The 19535-nt window shown below is 40.9% G+C and overlaps 1 protein-coding gene across 1 annotated transcript in view; it reads right to left on the bottom strand.

Moving 5' to 3' along the window:
• Positions 1 to 2313: 2313 nt before the first annotated feature.
• FER1L6 (fer-1 like family member 6) overlaps positions 2314 to 19535 on the bottom strand; it is a 115577-nt gene continuing 98355 nt past the window's right edge. Inside the window, exons 36-41 of the mRNA XM_029913388.1 lie at positions 17676 to 17764; positions 14976 to 15074; positions 12189 to 12430; positions 5668 to 5831; positions 4999 to 5099; positions 2314 to 2497 (exon numbers count right to left, since the gene is read on the bottom strand). Coding sequence (XP_029769248.1) covers positions 2314 to 2497; positions 4999 to 5099; positions 5668 to 5831; positions 12189 to 12430; positions 14976 to 15074; positions 17676 to 17764 — 879 coding nt within the window. The remainder of the gene's footprint in view (positions 2498 to 4998; positions 5100 to 5667; positions 5832 to 12188; positions 12431 to 14975; positions 15075 to 17675; positions 17765 to 19535) is intronic.

The raw sequence follows: 19535 nt of genomic DNA, 5'->3' as shown, positions 1-19535 counted from the left end.
GTTCTTGCTGACTTATGAGCTCGAACCCAATTGCAATTGAAATAAACGGATCGCCCCTCCCGGGGCTCCTTGCTTGATTAGCTGTGTCCGTCTCTCCTTATTCCTCAGCTGGAACGGACAGAAATTTCTATGACAATACTCTAGTTTTAAAATCAAGGGAGGTGGGCACTTAGCACCTTGAAGGATCAGACCTATTTCCGATACTTAAACAAAAGGTTCTGCTTAAAGAATCAGCATGTTGCCTTCCAGACTATTATAAGACGGTAGAAACTGTTCATCTGAGCTTTTTTATTAAAATAATTTTATTTACGCATAACAAAATTAGCTCAGTTAAATCATCATAATTCAAAGGTTCATAGACACAGCAAGGCTTATTAGGAGAAACAGGATTTGCTTGTCAGTGTAATACAGAGTTAAGTACACAGTGAAATAAAAACTAGCAGTGTCAGAGGATTACATTAAAAATGCCAGGCAAGCATGTACCATACTGGGTTAGGGCCTCTTAAAGACGACGCAGAATGTCCTCAACTCCCATTGTGGTCAGTGGATACTGAGGGTGTGCAGTACCTGGCAGCATCACTTCCTTATCCTGTTAATGACTAACTAGCGCAACCTCCATCTATTGCTTTGTCATATTAAACACACAAAGGTAAAACACACCACGTGAAGGCCCCAGTCCAGCAGAGCACTTAAGCACATGTTTAATATTAACAGGACTGCTCACACACTTAAAGTTAGCTTGTTAATGTTTATAACATACTTAGAATGTGAAAGTCACAAGAAATACTAAATCTTGTTGTCATCATGTTCATGGCGTTTAATCCCTTTTAAATACAAAATGTTTGCTATTTGGCAGTTTGATTTATTTTTATTTATTTTCATTTTTTAAAATGACTTCAGTGCTAGCCAGAGGGACAGTCCCGGAGAACCAATGTCCTCTGTAGAGCCACAGAACAGGCCGAGCACCAGCAGTGACAATGCAAGCTTTCCCACACTGTCTTGCCAATGTGCTTCATATCCTCACATAGAAGGATCAACCTACCTTGAAGAGAGGAGAGACCATTCAATCTCAACTGTGTGGCTATACTGCATCCAGATGATTCATTTGTATTACTATGTTAAAGTGTCCAAAAACATGCTAGGTGCTTTCCTGAACACACAAGAATAGCTAGTCCCTTAACCAGAGAGCTTACATTCTAATTCTTACTCCTACGGCTTTAGAATGGTGGAATGAATTATCTGCAAGGTCAGATCTACTACATGTCTGTCTAACCAACTATCAGCCCATGGGGATTTTTATGGCTGTTAATTATTCATATTCATGGATTAAAGGCAGGAAGGGAACATTAGACCATTCTAGTCTGACCTCCTGTATGACAATGTATAAAATGTTCTGTGTTTTGGACTGGGACTTCAGTGGGGCCAGGATTTTACTCCTTGTTTTTTAAATCCCCCATGACTTGTTCCAGCCTCCACCTTCTCTTTGTTTCCTTTCTCATTCTCTCTATTCATCTAGCAGATAGAGCGAATCCTCTTCTCAATACAATGTTCCCACTACTTATTCAAGAGCCCTTTCTCTCTAGTGGACAATCTTTCCTGCATTTCTCTCCTTCACTAACTCTCCATCAGTTTTCAAACCACATCTGAAAATAGATTTTTTCCTCCTTTTCGTATACCTCCTAATTCCTCTCTCCCGCTTTGGTTATTTACATGAGGGCAATATCTTGAGATTTTGGAGCATAATACAATTATTTTAGCTATTTAAAAATATGTATATGACAACAAAGAAGAGAATTTCACCTTTGATTTGCATGAACAAACGATCTTTAAAAAATCATGTACATCAATATAAAATCATGAAAAAACATTAAAATCATCAGTTGCAACATTATGCAAAGAACACACAGGGCATCCTTCCTCGTTCTCATGTTTATGGATAACATTTCTCTCTCAATATTTGGTAATATAGATATAATATTAATTAATATTTACTCTTTATAACACAGTTTTTGTGCAATATCAAAGAATGTATTTTCGCATTTAATAACGGACACAGAATCAAACTTTAAAATAGTTAATAAAGTTCTGGCAGTTCCTTAATGATAATGCACATCGTGGCTGCTTCTGAATAAGCAGCCAAAGGAGTAGTGTGTTAAACTATTTTGAGTCAGTTTCATTTTCCTGAAATGAATAGTTATGTCTTTATCTTTATAATTGGCAGAATGTATTTCAGGTTCATTAATTGTGAAGTCAAGTTTTTATTTTTAACTGCAGTACTTGTGTATGATTAGTTACAAGGAGAGATGTAATTGTCTAAGATCCTACAACAATCTTACGACTGATTGCACCAGGCAAAGTGTAAATGAAAAGCACCAAGAAGATCATCAGAATAATCAGAATCAGCGCAATGATGATGTACTTCTTGTAATTTCTCCAGATGAGGTGATACAAACACTTGAAAGGATTTACAAACCAGGAGAAGGAAGTGTCTGGGCGGCTGAAGGGAAGAAAAGAGAGAGAAAATTGGTAAGGCAAGATCTAGACATTTCCAAAAGATATTACGTTATAAAACTCATGCTGTGTAAAACATATCACTTACAAAAGGACCTTTGGACCTTGGAATCCACTAAAAGTTCTTAATACTCAGAACACTTCTGAAAGTGCTAAGCACCTTTGGATCACTCAACAGTCCATCATGAATGGTGCAGAGAAAGTGAATAGGGGGAATGCATTATTTACCTCTTGACATAACACAAGAACCAGGAGTCACCCAGTGAAATTAACAGGCAGAAGGTTTTTCTTCACATAACACACAAACAACCTGTGGAACTTGTTGCCAGGGGATAGTGTGAAGGCCAAAAGTATAACAGGGTTTAGAAAGGAATTAGATAAGTTCATGGAGGATAGGTCTGTCAATGGCTATTAGCCAAAATGGTCAGGGACGCAAGCCCATGGTCTGGGTGTCCCTAGACCTCTGACTGCCAGAAGCTGGGACTGGACAACAGGGAATGGATCACTCAATGATTGCCCTGTTCTGTTTATTCCATCTGAAGCGTCTGGCACTGGTCTCTGGGAAGACAGGATACTGGGATTGATGGATCACTGGTCTGACCCAGTATGGCCATTCTTCTGTTTTTAACCTCCACATCTCATAACACACACCCTACGTGCCGCTGTGAAGAATGAACTGTATATTTTGCATTTCATAGCTATTCAAAGTAAGACAAATCTTGGGGGGTCCTAATTTACATATTAACCCACAGCAAGCTTTAAATGTGCAGTTTAGAGGTCCTGTGCTTCTTGGGCCTGTGGAAAGACTCCCATTGACATCAGTTGCTTTAGGATGAGAATCCTAGTGAGTAGCCACTACAAATAATTTGCTTTCCTGGTTATAGTCACATTGCTAAACTTTTCAAACACGTATGGCACATATGAGTCAGTCCTGGCAGAGTGCTGGGAAGCCGCAGAATGCAATCCACTCACATGCAGTTTTAAAATCTGGGTCTTGACCAAACATTATTTGGGAATCTCTGGCCACCAAACCCCAAAGGCCAGATTGTGGTTGTTTTTCACAAAGGTGCACAGGGGTGGGAAAGGTACAAGGAATCTTTCCACTATGGAGGGGGCAACCAGAGCTGCAATCCAAAATTCTTCTGAGTGCAGGCATGCTTTTTCCTGCCCCACCACTAGAGCACACTTATCAAAAGAGGTAGGACCACGGCCCTGATCCTCTTCATGCTGCTCAGCTAAGCTGACTGGCTGCAGAGAAAAGTGCAAGTCACACGCAACCAAGAGACAGTGTAGGAGCCATCTCCCCACTGCATGCTGGGGAGCTCTGGAAGACATTGTGCCTCTCTGATTTTAAAGGCCTTACCTCAGGAATGAACTGGGCCAGTGTCTGTCAGTTGTGTATAATGGGACTATTCAGAGAGCAAAATACTATTTGGCACAATTTGAGGTAACAGAATATGTCCTTTTGAGATATTGCGTATTGATCCTATACCAAGTATACTCCAAGGTTGCGGAGATGTTACAATAAGGGAAATAAAATTAAAATGCTATATCGTAATGAGTGTTGTCTGCATATTTTTTCATAAAGCTGTTGAAGTCTTGTAAATAATCTCATGGTCACCCACAAATGCCATCCTGCTAGAAGATCAGAAAATCCGGAAGCTCAATTGAACATCTTTTTGATGGAGAGAGTGAAATTCTTCACTGGTTAAAATTACAACTTGGAATAAGATTTTTAAAATCTTTTGTAGAAGAGAATCTCATTTCACATTCTTTGTCTTTCCATAGCTCATCGCTATAACAGAATTAACTGCATAAACGTAAACTGATTACATGAATGTTTTTCTGATACAAAAACCTCAACTGGAAATTTTTTGAGTGTGGTGGAATTTGGTTAGATAAAATGTTCATTCTGGACCTTTTGCTTTGTGAAAGGACTTTAAAAAAACCTTACACAGTCTTATGTTGAAAAATAGGTAGCCTCATTCTTTGGCTGTGAAATTCAATAAGTGAATATAGATGTGATAAAATTGTACCATTCCCATATGGCCAGATTTCCAAAGTCAAGTGTGCACAGTCATTGGCATGGGTCTAATTTATGCATACAAATACCAGACATATACACACAAATCAGATTTGTGGATTCCTTCACATATGGGCAAAGAATCCCTCACATCTAATATTGAGAAGCAACCCCTTAGATGTATAGGTTAGCAATGACAGGCATAGCAGATATTGATTAACATAACAATTGTGAAGCACTAGCAAATATTAATTATTTAAGCCTAACAATATTCCTGTCAGATACTTTAGGTAAATATCATTACTCCACATTTTTCTATCTGGGCAAACGGAGATTCTGCTGGAGTTACATAAAAAGACAGTACCAGAGATAGAAGCAGACACAAGGAGCACTCCTGCTAAATTCCTTGCTCTAACCACTATACCAGCTTTCTTATCTCACTTAGTGAATATGCTCCTACTCACTTGGGTTTCTCCAAAGGCTCAGGTTCCTTCCGAGCTTTCCCTACAGGACTCTTCTCAGCTTCCTCTGCAGTGACTAAATGGAATTCAGCTTCCACTTTGCCCTACATCAGAGAGTAAATTTTGATTAATATCTGTTCAAATATTTAATCCAGAGTTATTAAACAATAACCACCCATTAACCAGTTAGCACCCATGAGACATTCACAAAAATAGATATGCCTAGTTTAAGATTAGTTGACTGAATAATAACTAACTATATTCATTAATAGTGTGCTGGTTAAATTCAAGAATTGACAACCACAAACACTGAGAAGCAATTCTTAATTTACCTTCCTTAGTTATTATGAAGAACCTACAACAATGTAATTTGATAAGGCTCACCCCCTAAATGTTAATACTGATAAAAATCACGTCTATTGGACCTTCTCATGAAGTTATGTCACTTGAATTATTAATGTTCTTTTTAATAACAGCCACAGCTTCAGTCATGTAAAGTTAGGTTGTCCTACATGGAAGTTACAATATATAATATTACTGCTCAGCTGATCTCTGTGAGATTAGTAGTTTTCTGTCTCTTTGTAAGGTGCCTATCATCAGAGTATCTGTACATGAGAGAGGCACGTCTAGTAATCTTAGATTGCTCATCTTAGTCATTAGTGATCTGCTTACAGTGAGCTCCCCAGCTTTGATGAAAGGCCACCATCCTCTGACACGCTTTTGCTGAAATATGGATATCTTGTTTTCTTTACTTGTTGCTGTTACCATGCCTATGTCACAACTCTTGGCAGACTTGGCTGCTCGAGGAAATTCATTCAGTTTCATTTCAAGGGAGCCTGGAGAAAAATATACCAGCTCTTAGACTTTTCAGATGTAACCACAATCAAAGAACAACCAATTAATTCATGCATAGCCCAGCTTGGACACAACAGTAAACTGCTCTGAGGTCATATTTGTAGCTAAATATCATCTGCTTGTATGACCCCCATGTCTGTAGTATCTGAGTGCCTAATGGTTCGCTTTGCTACTAAACACATGGCTCTTATTTAAATACACCTAGTTAGTTGCTATCCAAACTGTTACTCAGCAAATACCCCAATACCTCTTCCAAGGATCTGAGCAGTAGTTCTCAAAGATATTGGCAAAGCAACAGTGTGCACTCTGAAGGGCCACCAAGGCTTTTGAAAAACATCATCAGAAGTTGGACAGATCAATCTGCCATAATAAATGAGGATTTATAGACTCATAGACTCATAGACTTTAAGGTCAGAAGGGACCAATATGGTCATCTAGTCTGACCCCTCGCATGATGCAGGCCACAAAAGCTGACCCCCCCACTTTCCCTTAGCTCTGCTGTTGAAGTCTCCAGATCGTGATCTAAAGACTTCAAGTCGCAGAGAATCTTCCAGCTTGCGACCCCTGCCCTATGCTGCGGAGGAAGGCGAAAAACCTCCAGGGCCACTGCCAATCCACCCTGGAGGAAAATTCCTTCCCGACCCCAAATATGGCGATCAGCAGAACCCCGAGCATACAGGCAAGATTCTCTAGCCAGACCCTCATTTTACCAGTGATGGCCGTTATTGCCTAATTGATTAGAATCACGTAATCCCATCAAACCATTCCCTCCATAAACTTATCTAGCCTAATCTTGAAGCCAGAGAGGTCTTTCGCCCCCACCGTTTCCCTCGGAAGGCTGTTCCAAAATTTCACCCCTCTGACGGTTAGAAACCTTCGTCTAATTTCAAGCCTAAATTTCCCCACGGCCAGTTTATATCCATTCGTTCTCGTGTCAACATTAGCACTGAGCTGAAATAATTCCTCCCCCTCCCTGGTATTTATCCCTTTGATATATTTGAAGAGAGCAATCATATCCCCCCTCAGCCTTCTTTTGGTTAGGCTAAACAAACCAAGCTCCTCGAGTCTCCTTTCATAGGAAAGGTTTTCCATTCCTCGGATCATCCTAGTTGCCCTTCTCTGTACCCGTTCCAGTTTCAGTTCATCCCTTTTAAACATAGGAGACCAGAACTGCACACAGTACTCCAAGTGAGGTCTCACCAGCGCCTTGTATAACGGAAGCAGCACCTCCCTGTCCCTACTAGAAATACCTCGCCTTATGCATCCCAAGATCGCATTAGCTTTTTTCGCAGCCACGTCGCATTGCCGACTCATAGTCATCCTGCGATCAACCAGGACTCCGAGGTCCTTCTCCTCCTCAGTCACTTCTAACCTATGCGTCCCTAGCTTATAACTGAAATTCTTATTAGTCATCCCTAAATGCATCACCTTACACTTCTCACTATTAAATCTCATCCTATTACTAATACTCCAATTTACAAGGTCATCCAAGTCTCCTTGCAGAATATCCCGATCCTTCTCCGAGTTGGCAATGCCTCCCAACTTTGTGTCATCCGCAAACTTTATCAGCCCACTCCTACATTTGGTTCCGAGGTCAGTAACGAATAGATTAAATAAAATCGGACCCAGAACCGAACCTTGAGGAACCCCACTGGTGACCTCCCTCCAATCTGACAGTTCACCTTTCAGTACTACCCTCTGCAGTCTCCCCTTTAACCAGTTCCTTATCCACCTCTGGATTTTCCTATCGATCCCCATCTTATCCAATTTAACCAATAATTCCTCATGCGGAACCGTATCAAATGCTTTACTAAAATCGAGGTATATTAGATCCACCGCATTTCCTTTATCTAGAAGGTCTGTTACTTTCTCAAAGAAGGAGATCAGGTTGGTTTGGCACGACCTGCCTTTCGTAAACCCATGTTGTAATTTGTCCCAATTGCCATTCACCTCAAGGCCCTTAACTACTTTCTCCTTCAAAATTTTTTCCAAGACCTTACATACTACAGAAGTTAAACTAACAGGCCTGTAGTTACCCGGGTCACTTTTTTTCCCCTTCTTGAAAATAGGAACCACATTAGCTATTCTCCAGTCCAACGGTACCACCCCCGAGTTTACAGATTCATTAAAAATTGTCGCCAAGGGGCTCGCAATTTCTCGCGCCAGTTCCTTCAGTATTCTAGGATGAAGATCATCCGGTCCGCCCGATTTAGTCCCGTTTAGCTGGTCAAGTTTGGCTTCCACCTCTGATACTGTAATGTCTATCCCCCCTCCTCTATTCCCCTCTGTCCTACTCCCTCTATTCCTAAACCCTTCATTAGCCTTATTAAAGACCGAAGCAAAATATTCATTTAGATATTGTGCCATGCCTAGATTACTCTTAATTTCCACTCCATCCACATTCTTCAGCGGTCCCACTTCCTCTTTCTTTGTTTTCTTCCTATTTATATGGCTATAAAACCTCTTACTATTGGATTTAATTCCCCTCGCAAGGTCCAACTCTACACGGCTTTTGGCCTTTCTCACCGCATCCCTACATGCTCTAAACTCACTAAGGTAGGTTTCCTTGCTGATCCCTCCCTTCTTCCATTCTCTGTACGCTTTCTGTTTTTTCTTAATCGCCCCTTTGAGACTCCCGCTCATCCAGCTAGGTCTAAATGTCCTGCCCACTAATCGTTTTCCCTTTCTCGGGATACAGGCCTCAGACATCTCATGCAACTTCTGCTTGAAATAATCCCAGGCGTCATCTGCCTTTAGATCCCTAAGTATGTTAGCCCAATCCACTTCCCTAAGTAGTTGCCTTAATTTATTAAAGTTGGCCTTTTTGAAATTGTAAACCTTAGTTACAGTATCATTTCTGTTAATCCTTCCATTAAGTTTAAACCGAATTAGCTCATGGTCACTCGAGCCAAGGTTGTCCCCTACAACCATTTCTTCAACGAGGTCCTCACTACTCACCAGCACTAAATCTAAAATGGCATCCCCCCTTGTTGGTTCACTTACTACTTGATGAAGGAATTCATCTGCTAGTACGTCTCCCTTATTTTAACTCCCTTATTTTAACTCCCTTATTCAGACAGGCAAAAAAAGGTGATGTAGAACATTTGTTATTGATTTGTCTAGATTTTATTTTTGTTTCTATCTGAGTATGTTATAAAATCAGTATAAATGGAGCAGTGAACAGGAAGACAGCAAACATGAGTTCCTAAGGGAGTTCCCAGAGATAGTAGGATAACAACACCCTGTCAGGATCCAGCAAGACTGGTCAAGATTTTCAAAAATGATTAGTCATCTGGGGTGCATCAGTTTTTTGGGTGCCTGACTTGAGATACTTTAAAAGGCCCTGATTCTCTGAAGTAAGGGTCTCAGCACGTTCTGAAAATTAGGCCTCTTTTAGTGTCACAAGTTGGACATTCAGAAATGGAGGCACCTGAAATCAGGTTTTTGAAAACCGTGGCCACCATGGCTAGAGAAAGCTGTCCTAGTGCATACGTTTGAGGTGGAAAGCCAAGCAGTCTAACGCAGATGGTGTGCAATACTCATGCAGTTCAGGGCATCTCAATACCAGAAAGATGTTGACTCATCAAAAGGAATTCATGGAAGAGAAATAAAAATGGTTAAGGGAGTGAAGAAAATAATTTACAAGGGGAGATTAAAAGGACTAAATGTGCATGGTCCTCCCATCTTCCCAGCTGGATGCAGGACTGATGGGGATGATCCACTTCCCATTGACTCATGGAGCTAGAAAGCTTCCAAAACATCCTTTACTTTCTCCATCTCTCCTTTTCTTCCGCCCAGTTCAGTCCCTTTCATGTTGTATCATGTCACATTTAAACTGAAAGCTCTTCAGGGCAGGGACTGGAGGTGAAATCCTATCCCTAGTGAAGTGAATGAGAGTTTTGTCATTGATTTCAATGGGGCTAGGATTTCACCTCAGGTCTTTACTGATTTGAGGTACCACATTTTAGGCACTCAAAAAACAACCACCACCACCAAGCAATAATACAAGAAGAATGCCTGGCTACCTTTAGAGCACAGTGCAACACAGACCAGCTTGCACTAGCCCTTCCTGAGCATCATCTCTCTCACACACATCCACCAAACCAAACCCCCATGAATCTACAACCTAATCTCCTGAGGCTGGAGCAGAACCATAGACTCATGGAAGTGTAGGCCTGGAAGGGACCTCAACAGGTCATCTAGTTCGGTTCCCTGCACTCAAGGCAGGACTATGTAGTAACTAGGCCATTCCTGAAAGGTGTTTGTCTAACTTCTTCTTTAAAACCTCCAAAGATGGAGATTCCACAACCTCCCTAGGCAATTTATTCCAGGGCTTCCACCCTGACAGATAGGAAGGTTTTCCTAAAGTTCAACCTAAACCTCCCTTACTGCAATTTTCACCCTCCTCCTTGTAACAGCCTTTTCACAGAATCATAGAATTATAAGACAGGAGGGGATCTTGAGAGGTCATCTAGTCCATTCCCCTGCATTCATGGTAGGACTAAGTATTATCTAGATCATCCCTGACAGGTGTTTTATGTACTTCAAAACTGTTATCATAGTCTCCCTCAGTCTTTTCTTCTCCAGACTAAATAAACACAATTTTTTTCAATCTTCCCTCATAGGTCATATTTTCTAGACCTTAATCATTTTTGTTGCTCTCCTCTGAACTTACTCGTATTTGTCCACATCTTTCTTGAAATATGGCACCCAGAACTGGACACAATACTCCAGCTGAGACCTTATCAGTGCAGAGTGGAATGGAAGAATTATTTCTCATGTCTTGCTTACAATACTCCTGCTACCGGTAATACAACCTTGAATGATGTTCGCTTTTTTTGCAACAGTGTTACACTGTTGACTTATATTTAGCTTGTCCACAACATCCCTTTTGGCAATATTCTTTCCTAGGCAGTCATTTCCCATTTTATGTGTGTGTAATTGATTGTTGCTTCCTAAATGAACTACTTTGCATTTGTCCTTATTGAATTTTATCCTATTTACTTCAGACCATTTCTCCAGTTTGTCCAGATCATTTTGAATTTTACTCCTATCCTCCAAAGCACTTGCAACCACTCCCAGCTTGGTATCATCCACAAACTTTATAAGTGTACTTTCTATGCCATTATCTAAAACATTGATGAATGTATTGAACAGAACTCGACCCAGAACTGATCCCTGCGGGACCCCACTCGTTATGCCCTTCCAGCTTGCTTGTGAACCACTGATAACTACTCTATGGGAACAGTTTTCAACCAGTTGTGCACCCACCTTATAATAGCTTCATCTTCGTTATATTTCCCTAGTTTGTTTATGAGAAGGTCATGCCAGATGGTATCAAAAGCCTTACTAAAGTCAAGATATACCACATCTACCGCTTCCCCCCATTCACAAAGCTTGTTATCCTGTCAAAGAAAGTTATTAGGTTGGTTTGACATTATTTGTTCTTGACAAATCCATGTTAACTGTTACTTATCACCTTATTATCATCTAGGTGTTTGCAAATTGATTGCTTGGTTATTTGCTCCATTATCTTTCCAGGTACTGAAGTTAAGCTGACTGGCCTGTAATTTCCCGGGCTGTCCTTATTCCCTTTTTTAATAGACTGACACTATACTGGCACCACGCAAAAGTTTGAAGCTCCTGTATTAGATGCCTACCTACTACAGTAACTAGAGCAATATAGATATGTAGATGAGACAGAGATATATAGATAAGTAAGAGAGAGGAGGGAGACAAAGTGTATTTGTCTAAATGATATTTATAGTGCATAGGAGAGAGGAATATGATATTGTTTTGGGTTGTTTAAGGAGTAATGGAATGAACTGGAGTAAAAGATACTTTGGGATGAATATCAGGAAATATTTCCTAACAGCGACCTGTGTTAGTCTGGAATAATCTTTGTAGTGGAAACTCAGCCACCAGAACAATTTTATTCTCAACTGTACAAAGCACTTGAGAACATACTCCTGGCAAATAAGATGAAAATCCTGCATTGTCAGGGAGATACTGATTGGCCTAAATATACTCTTTTCATTGACGATTTCTAGACTTTGGTCCATATTAAGTAATGCCTGACATTATAGAAAAATCTGACCATCATTTAAACATGGGGGGTTGAGTGGGACAACTTTTAATCAGCCTCCAAAAATATGCCACTCAGACCCATCCATTTGTGTAGCCAAAACCATATATGTGTTAGGCATTCTAGCCGTTAAGTGGATTCATGGAAGGCAACTGATAATTGTGCCTTAGATACCTCCTTCAACACTTTTTTTACAAAATAAAGGTCTATGAAGATTTTAGCTGAAGTTCAGTTGGCTTCACTGTTTGCTTACCCAAGAAATCATCAGAAGAAAGTCTTTCAAAGTCCCAAACTTGGAGCACTAGCACTGCTGGCATTTTGCGTTCTGTCTTTTCCAAGGAAAATATGTTTTCTTTCTTACTGACCACCATTTGTTTCTCAGCTGGGAGGTAGTGGAATGGAAACACAAAGCGCCAGTTGAAGTTCCCTTCTCCAGTCAAGGAGTTGTAATGCACATCTGTCTCCTGTTTGTCATCTTCCAGTCCCTTTAACCACCTATAGCATGCACACAGGTGAATACAGTAAAGTTAATAGGGAAGCTGTATCGTGGGTATTCAAATTCAATTACAATAATTTTTATTTATCAATCCTTTCTTTCATAATCAATGTTAGTAGAGCAACTGGAAGGCTTAGGTGGTGGCTAATATCTAAAACACCATTCAAATATGGCTCAGGCTTCCAGTGACTGAAAATCACTATCAAAAGTTTAGAGAGATAATGTGAGTTCTATTTAGGTCAGACTTGCAAAATTCTAATTTCCCATTCACCACTGGCTAATCATTAAAAATATTTTTATGGGCAAACAAACTAACATGAGTGTTTTCATTATCAATCACCATGATAAAAGGTATATGAGTAGATTTTGTGCCTTAGCTGGTAGATTTCCTGACAGTCTCAGATGCTGATTTAGGTACTTGATGTTAGAACCAAAATTATTTGTATCTGCAAGTGCTCTAGAGTGAAGGATGTCAGGTGTAAGCATGGCTGACTCGTTTCTCCAAAAAAATTTCTGGTTTGTTCTGGTTTTTTGATGCATCATAAACAATGTATCATGTACAAAGGAATATTACAAAAAATCCATATTGTGCTTCTCTAAAAATACGTATCTTTTGGAGGTACCCATTCATTTATGAATGTATCTACTTGGTTTTTAGTTCTGCAGATGATTGGCTATAATTTCTAATCAATATTTAAAAATTTGCACCACATCCAAAAAAGTTAACCAGTACTCATGAGTGGCAATATTATAAAAAGGTGATTCAAAAATATGAACAGTCTCAAAGATGGCATTAAGGACATAAGAACGGTCATACTGGGTCAGACCAATGGTTCCTCTAGCCTGGTACCCTGTCTTCCAACAGTAGCAATGCCAACTGCTTCAGAGGGAATGAACAGAACAAGGCAATTTTTGAGTGATCCATCCCCGTCATCCAGCCCCAGCATCTGACAGTTAGAAGTTAGGGACACCCAGAGCATGGGGTTGCATCCCTGACCATCTGGACTAATAGCCATTGATAGACCTATCCTCCATGATCTTATCTAGCTATTTTTGAACCAAGTTATAGCTTTGGCATTCACAATATCTCCTGGCAATGAGTTCTACAGGTTGACTGTGTGTTGTGTAAAGAAGTATTTCCTTTTGTTTGTTTTAAATCTGCTGCCTACTAATTTCACTGGGTGACCCCTGGTTCTTGTGTTATGTAAAGGAGTAAATAACACTTCCCTATTCACTTTCTCCACACCATTCATGATTTTATAAACCTCTATCACACACCTCCTTTATCATCTCTTTTCTAAGATGAAAAGTCCCAGTCTTTTTAATCTCTCCTCAAGCTGTTCCATACTCCTAATCATTTCTGTTGCCTTTCTCTGTACCGTTTCCAAATCTAATGTATCTTTTTTGAGATGGAGCAACTAGAATTGCATGCAGTATTCAAGGTGTGGGCGTACCACAGGTTTATACAGTGGCATTATTATATATTGTCTTATTATCTATCCCTTTACTAATGGTTCCTAACATTCTGTTAGCCGCTGCACATTGAGCGGATGTTTTCTGAGAACTATCTACAATGACTCCAAGATCTCTTTCTTGAGTGGTAACAGCTAATTTAGACCCCACCATTTTGTCTGTACAATTGGAATTATGTTTTCCAATGTGCATTACTTTGCATTATCAATAGTGAATTTCATCTGCCATTTTGTTGCCCAGTCACTCAGTTTTGTGAGTCCCTTTGTAACTCCTCACAGTCTGCTTTGGACTTAACTATCCTGAGTAATTTTGTAATTTTGCAGCAGTGTAATAGCGACAGGAAAGATAAGCTATAAAATGCTAATGAAAAATTCTTCACACACACTCTTCCCTGCCATTCACTCACACACATACTCCAGTCAACAAATATCTGGTTAGAATGGATTTCCCACAGGAATCTCCTATGATACTTCTCAATTTTTATATTACTAACTTCACTAAGCTGGTTATAATTTCTCTCAGCACATTATGTATCACCACTCTGTATCCCTATAAGCCAGGGGTGCTGGAACAATTTGTATAGTGGGGGTTCTGAGAGCCATTGAAGCAAACTGTAAACCCTGTATATGATGGAAACCACTTAAAGCCCAGGGGTGCGGCAGCATCCCCAGCACCCCTAGTTCCAGCACCTATGCTATAAGCCCTTCAAGTTTAAAATGCTGTAGGCATTTGCATTTAACCCATGAAGTTTTGGACTTGATTCTCTACTCACACCAAGTGAATGGCGCTACTCCTGATTTTACTCTGTGTGAGTAGTGAATTAGGTCTAATGAGTCTATATTTAAAGGTGAGAGAGAACTAACTAGTTTCCAGAATGGCTGGCTATTTTTGGCACACAGTCACAGCAAATTATCAAGATCTCAGAAATGTCTCACAAGGAGAACAGCCTTGTTAATACAACCCCATAAGTTTTGTGACTCTGGTCTTTGATGGATGGCTTGAATCAGATATTAATGGTCCTCTCAAGGAATAAATGAAGAGACGCAAAAAGTGATATCCAGATGAACGCACCCTTTTACATAGATGTCACTTGATTTTTGTCCTGTGAAGATATTCTCATCCTCCAAAATTACATCTTCTGTATTCCAGATGATTACTCTCAATTCATAACTGAAAAAGAAAGAAACCAACATTTTGTATATTTCAATTCACGGTAGCAAAAGGCCTTCCAGTTAATTTCTCTTCATCCTTCCTGAGTACACGTAGGGCCTGAGTCTAATCAGACACTGGTATGAATCAGTAGCAATTTCCTTAACATAAAGTGTGTTATGTTGATGTAAAACTGGTCTGAAGAATGGGATCAGAATCAGACTCCTTGTGTCTCCTGGAGTCTCTTGTGATATAACAGAATTAGGGGCTGTGCTCTTAGCTCATGAGAATGCAGAGTGACAGTAGGTGTCGCCGGCAGCCTCAGAACAGTGGAAAATTCCTCGCTGGTTGTTTGCCTATGTTCTTTTTTAATTCTGATCACAAAAATACTGCAATGAAACAGGGCTAGACTGGACTGAGCAACATCATCTGAGCATCCACAAAATACTGAGTAACTTGCCAATGAGGGCAAAACCCATTTAGGCAGACGGGGGCGGGGTGGGGGGGTGTCTCCTTTTCAGAGATTTTCTTGTTGACAATATATGATATTGGGTGTAATCTAGTTCATGAAAAAGGAGGAAAAATGCTGTTCCGAAACACCTTTAGGGAGCATGGATAAATGTAACCTCCAGGAGAGACATTTTATAGCAGCATCCAGGAATGGGAATGAACTCCACTGTGCTCTTTTCACTTTGAATACACATGTATGCTTGTAGGTGTTGGAAGCCTTAGCAACATGCATATCTACCTGTTTGTCTTGCACCATTTTTGTGCACCTTTCTTCAGGCTAATTGGCGTACAGCATCTTCCAAAGCCAAGGTCTCTTGCAGAAATCTAAACCCCTCTGATGATTAACATTTCAACAACGTTTGTCTATGTTTCTATAGAGTGCCGCATGGCAGCAACATTTTGTTATTGAAAATATTATTAGGTGCAAATCTTTCTGGTTTGAAAAATTCACAGCTGATAAATAGCCTCACATAAAATCCTTGTATAAAGAAAGCACTTGTTAGACAGTCTCCTTTTTGGTCAAATTATGGACTTTACTTAATTCGGCACAGACAGGAGCAAAGTGTTATTTTTTTATAGCATCGTCTTTAGTTTGAACATAAATAATGCACACACTGCATCTGTGTTCCAGACATAAAAATTACCTGACCAAGCCCTTATTAAAATATCTCATTATGGTGCATTTGGGATGAGCCATGAATTCTCCTAGTCATTTATTATCTATCAGACACTAACCACTAGTTAGTGCAATGTCAGAGTAGGATATATATCTGCCTGAAATTACAGAGATGCTTACTATTCCAAACAAATCTCTCTCTGCAACCTCCTTTTGTGCTTCTTAACCTCATTCTTGCCCGAAGTAGTGAAAATCCCTCAGGTACAATAATATGAGAGGGAAGATCTTGACCAACAGTCAAGTACTTTATGTATGTGAGAGAGCTAAAGTGACATAGAGACTAAATTATAACTTTGGAGTTAGAGTTCAGTGGAGAGATAATAACTTTAAGACTCACTGCAGCTGCCCCTTGTACTCTAGTCTTTTTACCACTGTTGAATGAATCACATGAAGTCTTTAAATCAAGATTGGATGCTTTTATAAAAGATATGCTACAGCTCAAACAGAAATTATGGATTGATGCAGAAATTACCGGTAAGGTTCTAAGTCCTGTATGTAACACTGACTGACCCCAGTCGTCCGTGGGCGGGATCGAACCTGGGACCTCTAGAGCTTAGTCTATGAGCCTCTATTGTATCAGCTAAAAGCCACATGGCCCTTAGCTATGGCTGTAGCAGACTCATTAATCGCTAAGTGGGTCTTGGTGCCACTAGAAGGGACAGAACACCACACCCAGGAGGTATGTGAGTTACATACTTCCCTAGCTGAGGAAGTGCATCCTGAGCTTCAAAGACTTCCCAGTTGAAATCACAGATGAGCCCCCAGTTGTAACACCAACAGGCCCCAGTTATCAGTGGGTGGGATTGAACCTGGAATCTCTGGAATTTAGTGTATGAGCTGCTACTGCATGAGCTAAAAGCCACATGGCCCTTAGCTAAGGCTGTAGCAGACTCATTAATCTCTAAGTGGTCTTGGTGCCACTAGAGCAGACAGAACACCACACCCAAGAGGTGTGTGGGTTACATGTATTATGCAGGAGATCAGACTAGATGATCATAATGGTCCTTTCTGGCTTTAAAATCTATGAATCTATGGCATTGTTTCTCAGTTTAAATAATATTTTGCAACTACATTTCTTACCAGACATTGGGTCTTATTTATATGGCCTCGCAGTGCGGACTACAGGGGTGTGAACCACAGCAAACGCTGAAGTGTTGTGCATACAGACTCTGCTAGCACGAACCAAAAGGTACCTACATCATGTTAACGCAGTCCTGTTTGAAATGAGACTATGTTAACACCAACTAGATCCCTTTTAGTTCATGCTAGCAGGGTGTACATGGGGCAGTTACAGCACAACACTTCAGTGTGTGGTGAAACACACGCCCCGATCTTCCACACTGTGGGGTCATGCAGACAAGCCCTTTTGAAAGATTCAGTATTTGCAGGATGATGCCAGTACATTGACAGCACAACAGAAATGCACCCTGAATTACCCTTTGGGTTTCCTTGGTGAAATATCAACAGGTGGTCCCGGTGGTGGCATATCTTTGGGAAACATGTCCACCCACATCTGCACACGACCCTTTAAGAAAAGAAATAAGCAATATTGTCACCCACCTTTAGTGAGAATTTTAAATAGCACTAAAATTTAGTGCTAACTTCAAAAGGCTTCACCAGCAAATTTTCTTCTAGAAATACCAACCAGGTCATTACAGTATTTGTGGCTGCTCTGTGTATTTTTCATATACAAAATCTATATCAGTGGTATGTGATCACATCAAGAATCAACATTTCAGCCAGTGGTCCCAGAGCAGCGCCTATATTTTAGGATTTTGTGGTTGGTTCTTTGGACTTCCCCTCCCTACACTAAAGTTATTCATTTGTGTTGGGGCCTGGTGCATCACTGCTGTCTGCCTCCCATCCTGCACGGTGTGCTGTAACCTGCAATAGAATTGGGTTGCTCCAAACCCCAGTCTTGTGATTGTCCTGTAACTCATATGAACAGTTGGAAAACCTCCCTGCTGATACCGCTTCACTTCTATTTCTACTTATTTTATTACATGTGTTTATACAGGGCCAGATGTTTATCTGAGAGCTAAACCAGAACCATGTTTCTATTTCTATAGCCAAACTGAAACTTGATCCTGCTGTAGGATTCTGATATGTTCAGAAGTTTAACATTTTCACTTGCTTTGCACTCTTGGGTTCCTAACAGCGCCGGACATGGTGAAACGCCTTTTCGTAACTGTTGTTCTTCGAGATGTGTTGTTCACATCCATTCCAATCAGGTGCATGTGTGCCGCATGCACAGTCGTCGGAAAGTTTTTCCTTTAGCAGCTCCAGTTGGGTCAGCTGTGGAGCCCACTGGAGTGGCGCCTTCATGGTGCTCAATATATGACCCTGCCGACCCAACCCGCCTTCAGTTCCTTCTTGCCGGCTACTCCGACAGAAAGGAAGGAGGGTGGATATTGGCATGGACGTGAACAACACATCTCAAAGAACAACAGTTACGAGAAGTGAGTAACCGTTTTTTTCTTCTTCAAGTGCTTGTTCACATCGATTCCAATCAGGTGACTCCCAAGCTCTCCCCTGGAGGTGGGGTCGGAGTTAAGGAATCTCTGATTGGAGCACCGCTCTGCCGAATGCTGCATCATCTCTGACATGCTGGGTGACAACACAGTGAGTGGTAAACATATGCACTGATGACCAGGTTGCAGCTCTGCAGATCTCTTGAATGGGGATCTGGGCCAGGAAAGCAGCTGACGAGGCTTGTGCCCTTGTGGAGTGTGCTGTAATATCTGGGGCTGGGACCTTAGCCAGCTCGTAGCATGTGCGGATGCAGTCCGTGATCCAGGAAGAAATGCATTAGGAAGAGACCAGGAGCCCTTTCATCCGGTCTGCCACCAGCATGAATAGTTGGTTCAATTTCATGAAAGGCTTAGTGCGCTCAATGTAGAATGCTAGTGCACACCGGACATTCAGTGAGTGAAGCCTCTACTCCCGTGCACCGGTATGAGGCTTAGAATAAAAGACCGGTAGAAAAATGTCTTGGCTAGTATGAAATCGGGACACCACCTTGGGAAGGAAGGCTGGGTGAAGCCTGAGTTGAACCTTGTCCTTGTGGAAGACCGTGTAGGGTGGGTCGGAGGTTAGCTCGGACACCGTCCTAGCTGATGAAATGGTGACCAGGAATGCCACCTTCCACAACAAATACAGAAGGGAGCAAGTAGCCAGCGGCTCAAAAGGGACCCCCATTAGTCTTGAGCGGACCAGATGAAGGTCCCATGCAGGCACAGGTTGTCGAGCCTGTGGATATAATCTTTCCAGACCCTTGAGGAAATGCCCTACCATGG

Source organism: Terrapene carolina, unplaced genomic scaffold (assembly GCF_002925995.2).
Source record: "Terrapene carolina triunguis isolate 2854851 unplaced genomic scaffold, T_m_triunguis-2.0 Scaffold58, whole genome shotgun sequence".
NCBI classification, from domain to species: Eukaryota; Metazoa; Chordata; order Testudines; family Emydidae; genus Terrapene; species Terrapene triunguis.
The sequence above is the reverse complement of the archived record's forward strand: the minus strand, read 5'-3'. Positions and strand labels throughout refer to the sequence as shown.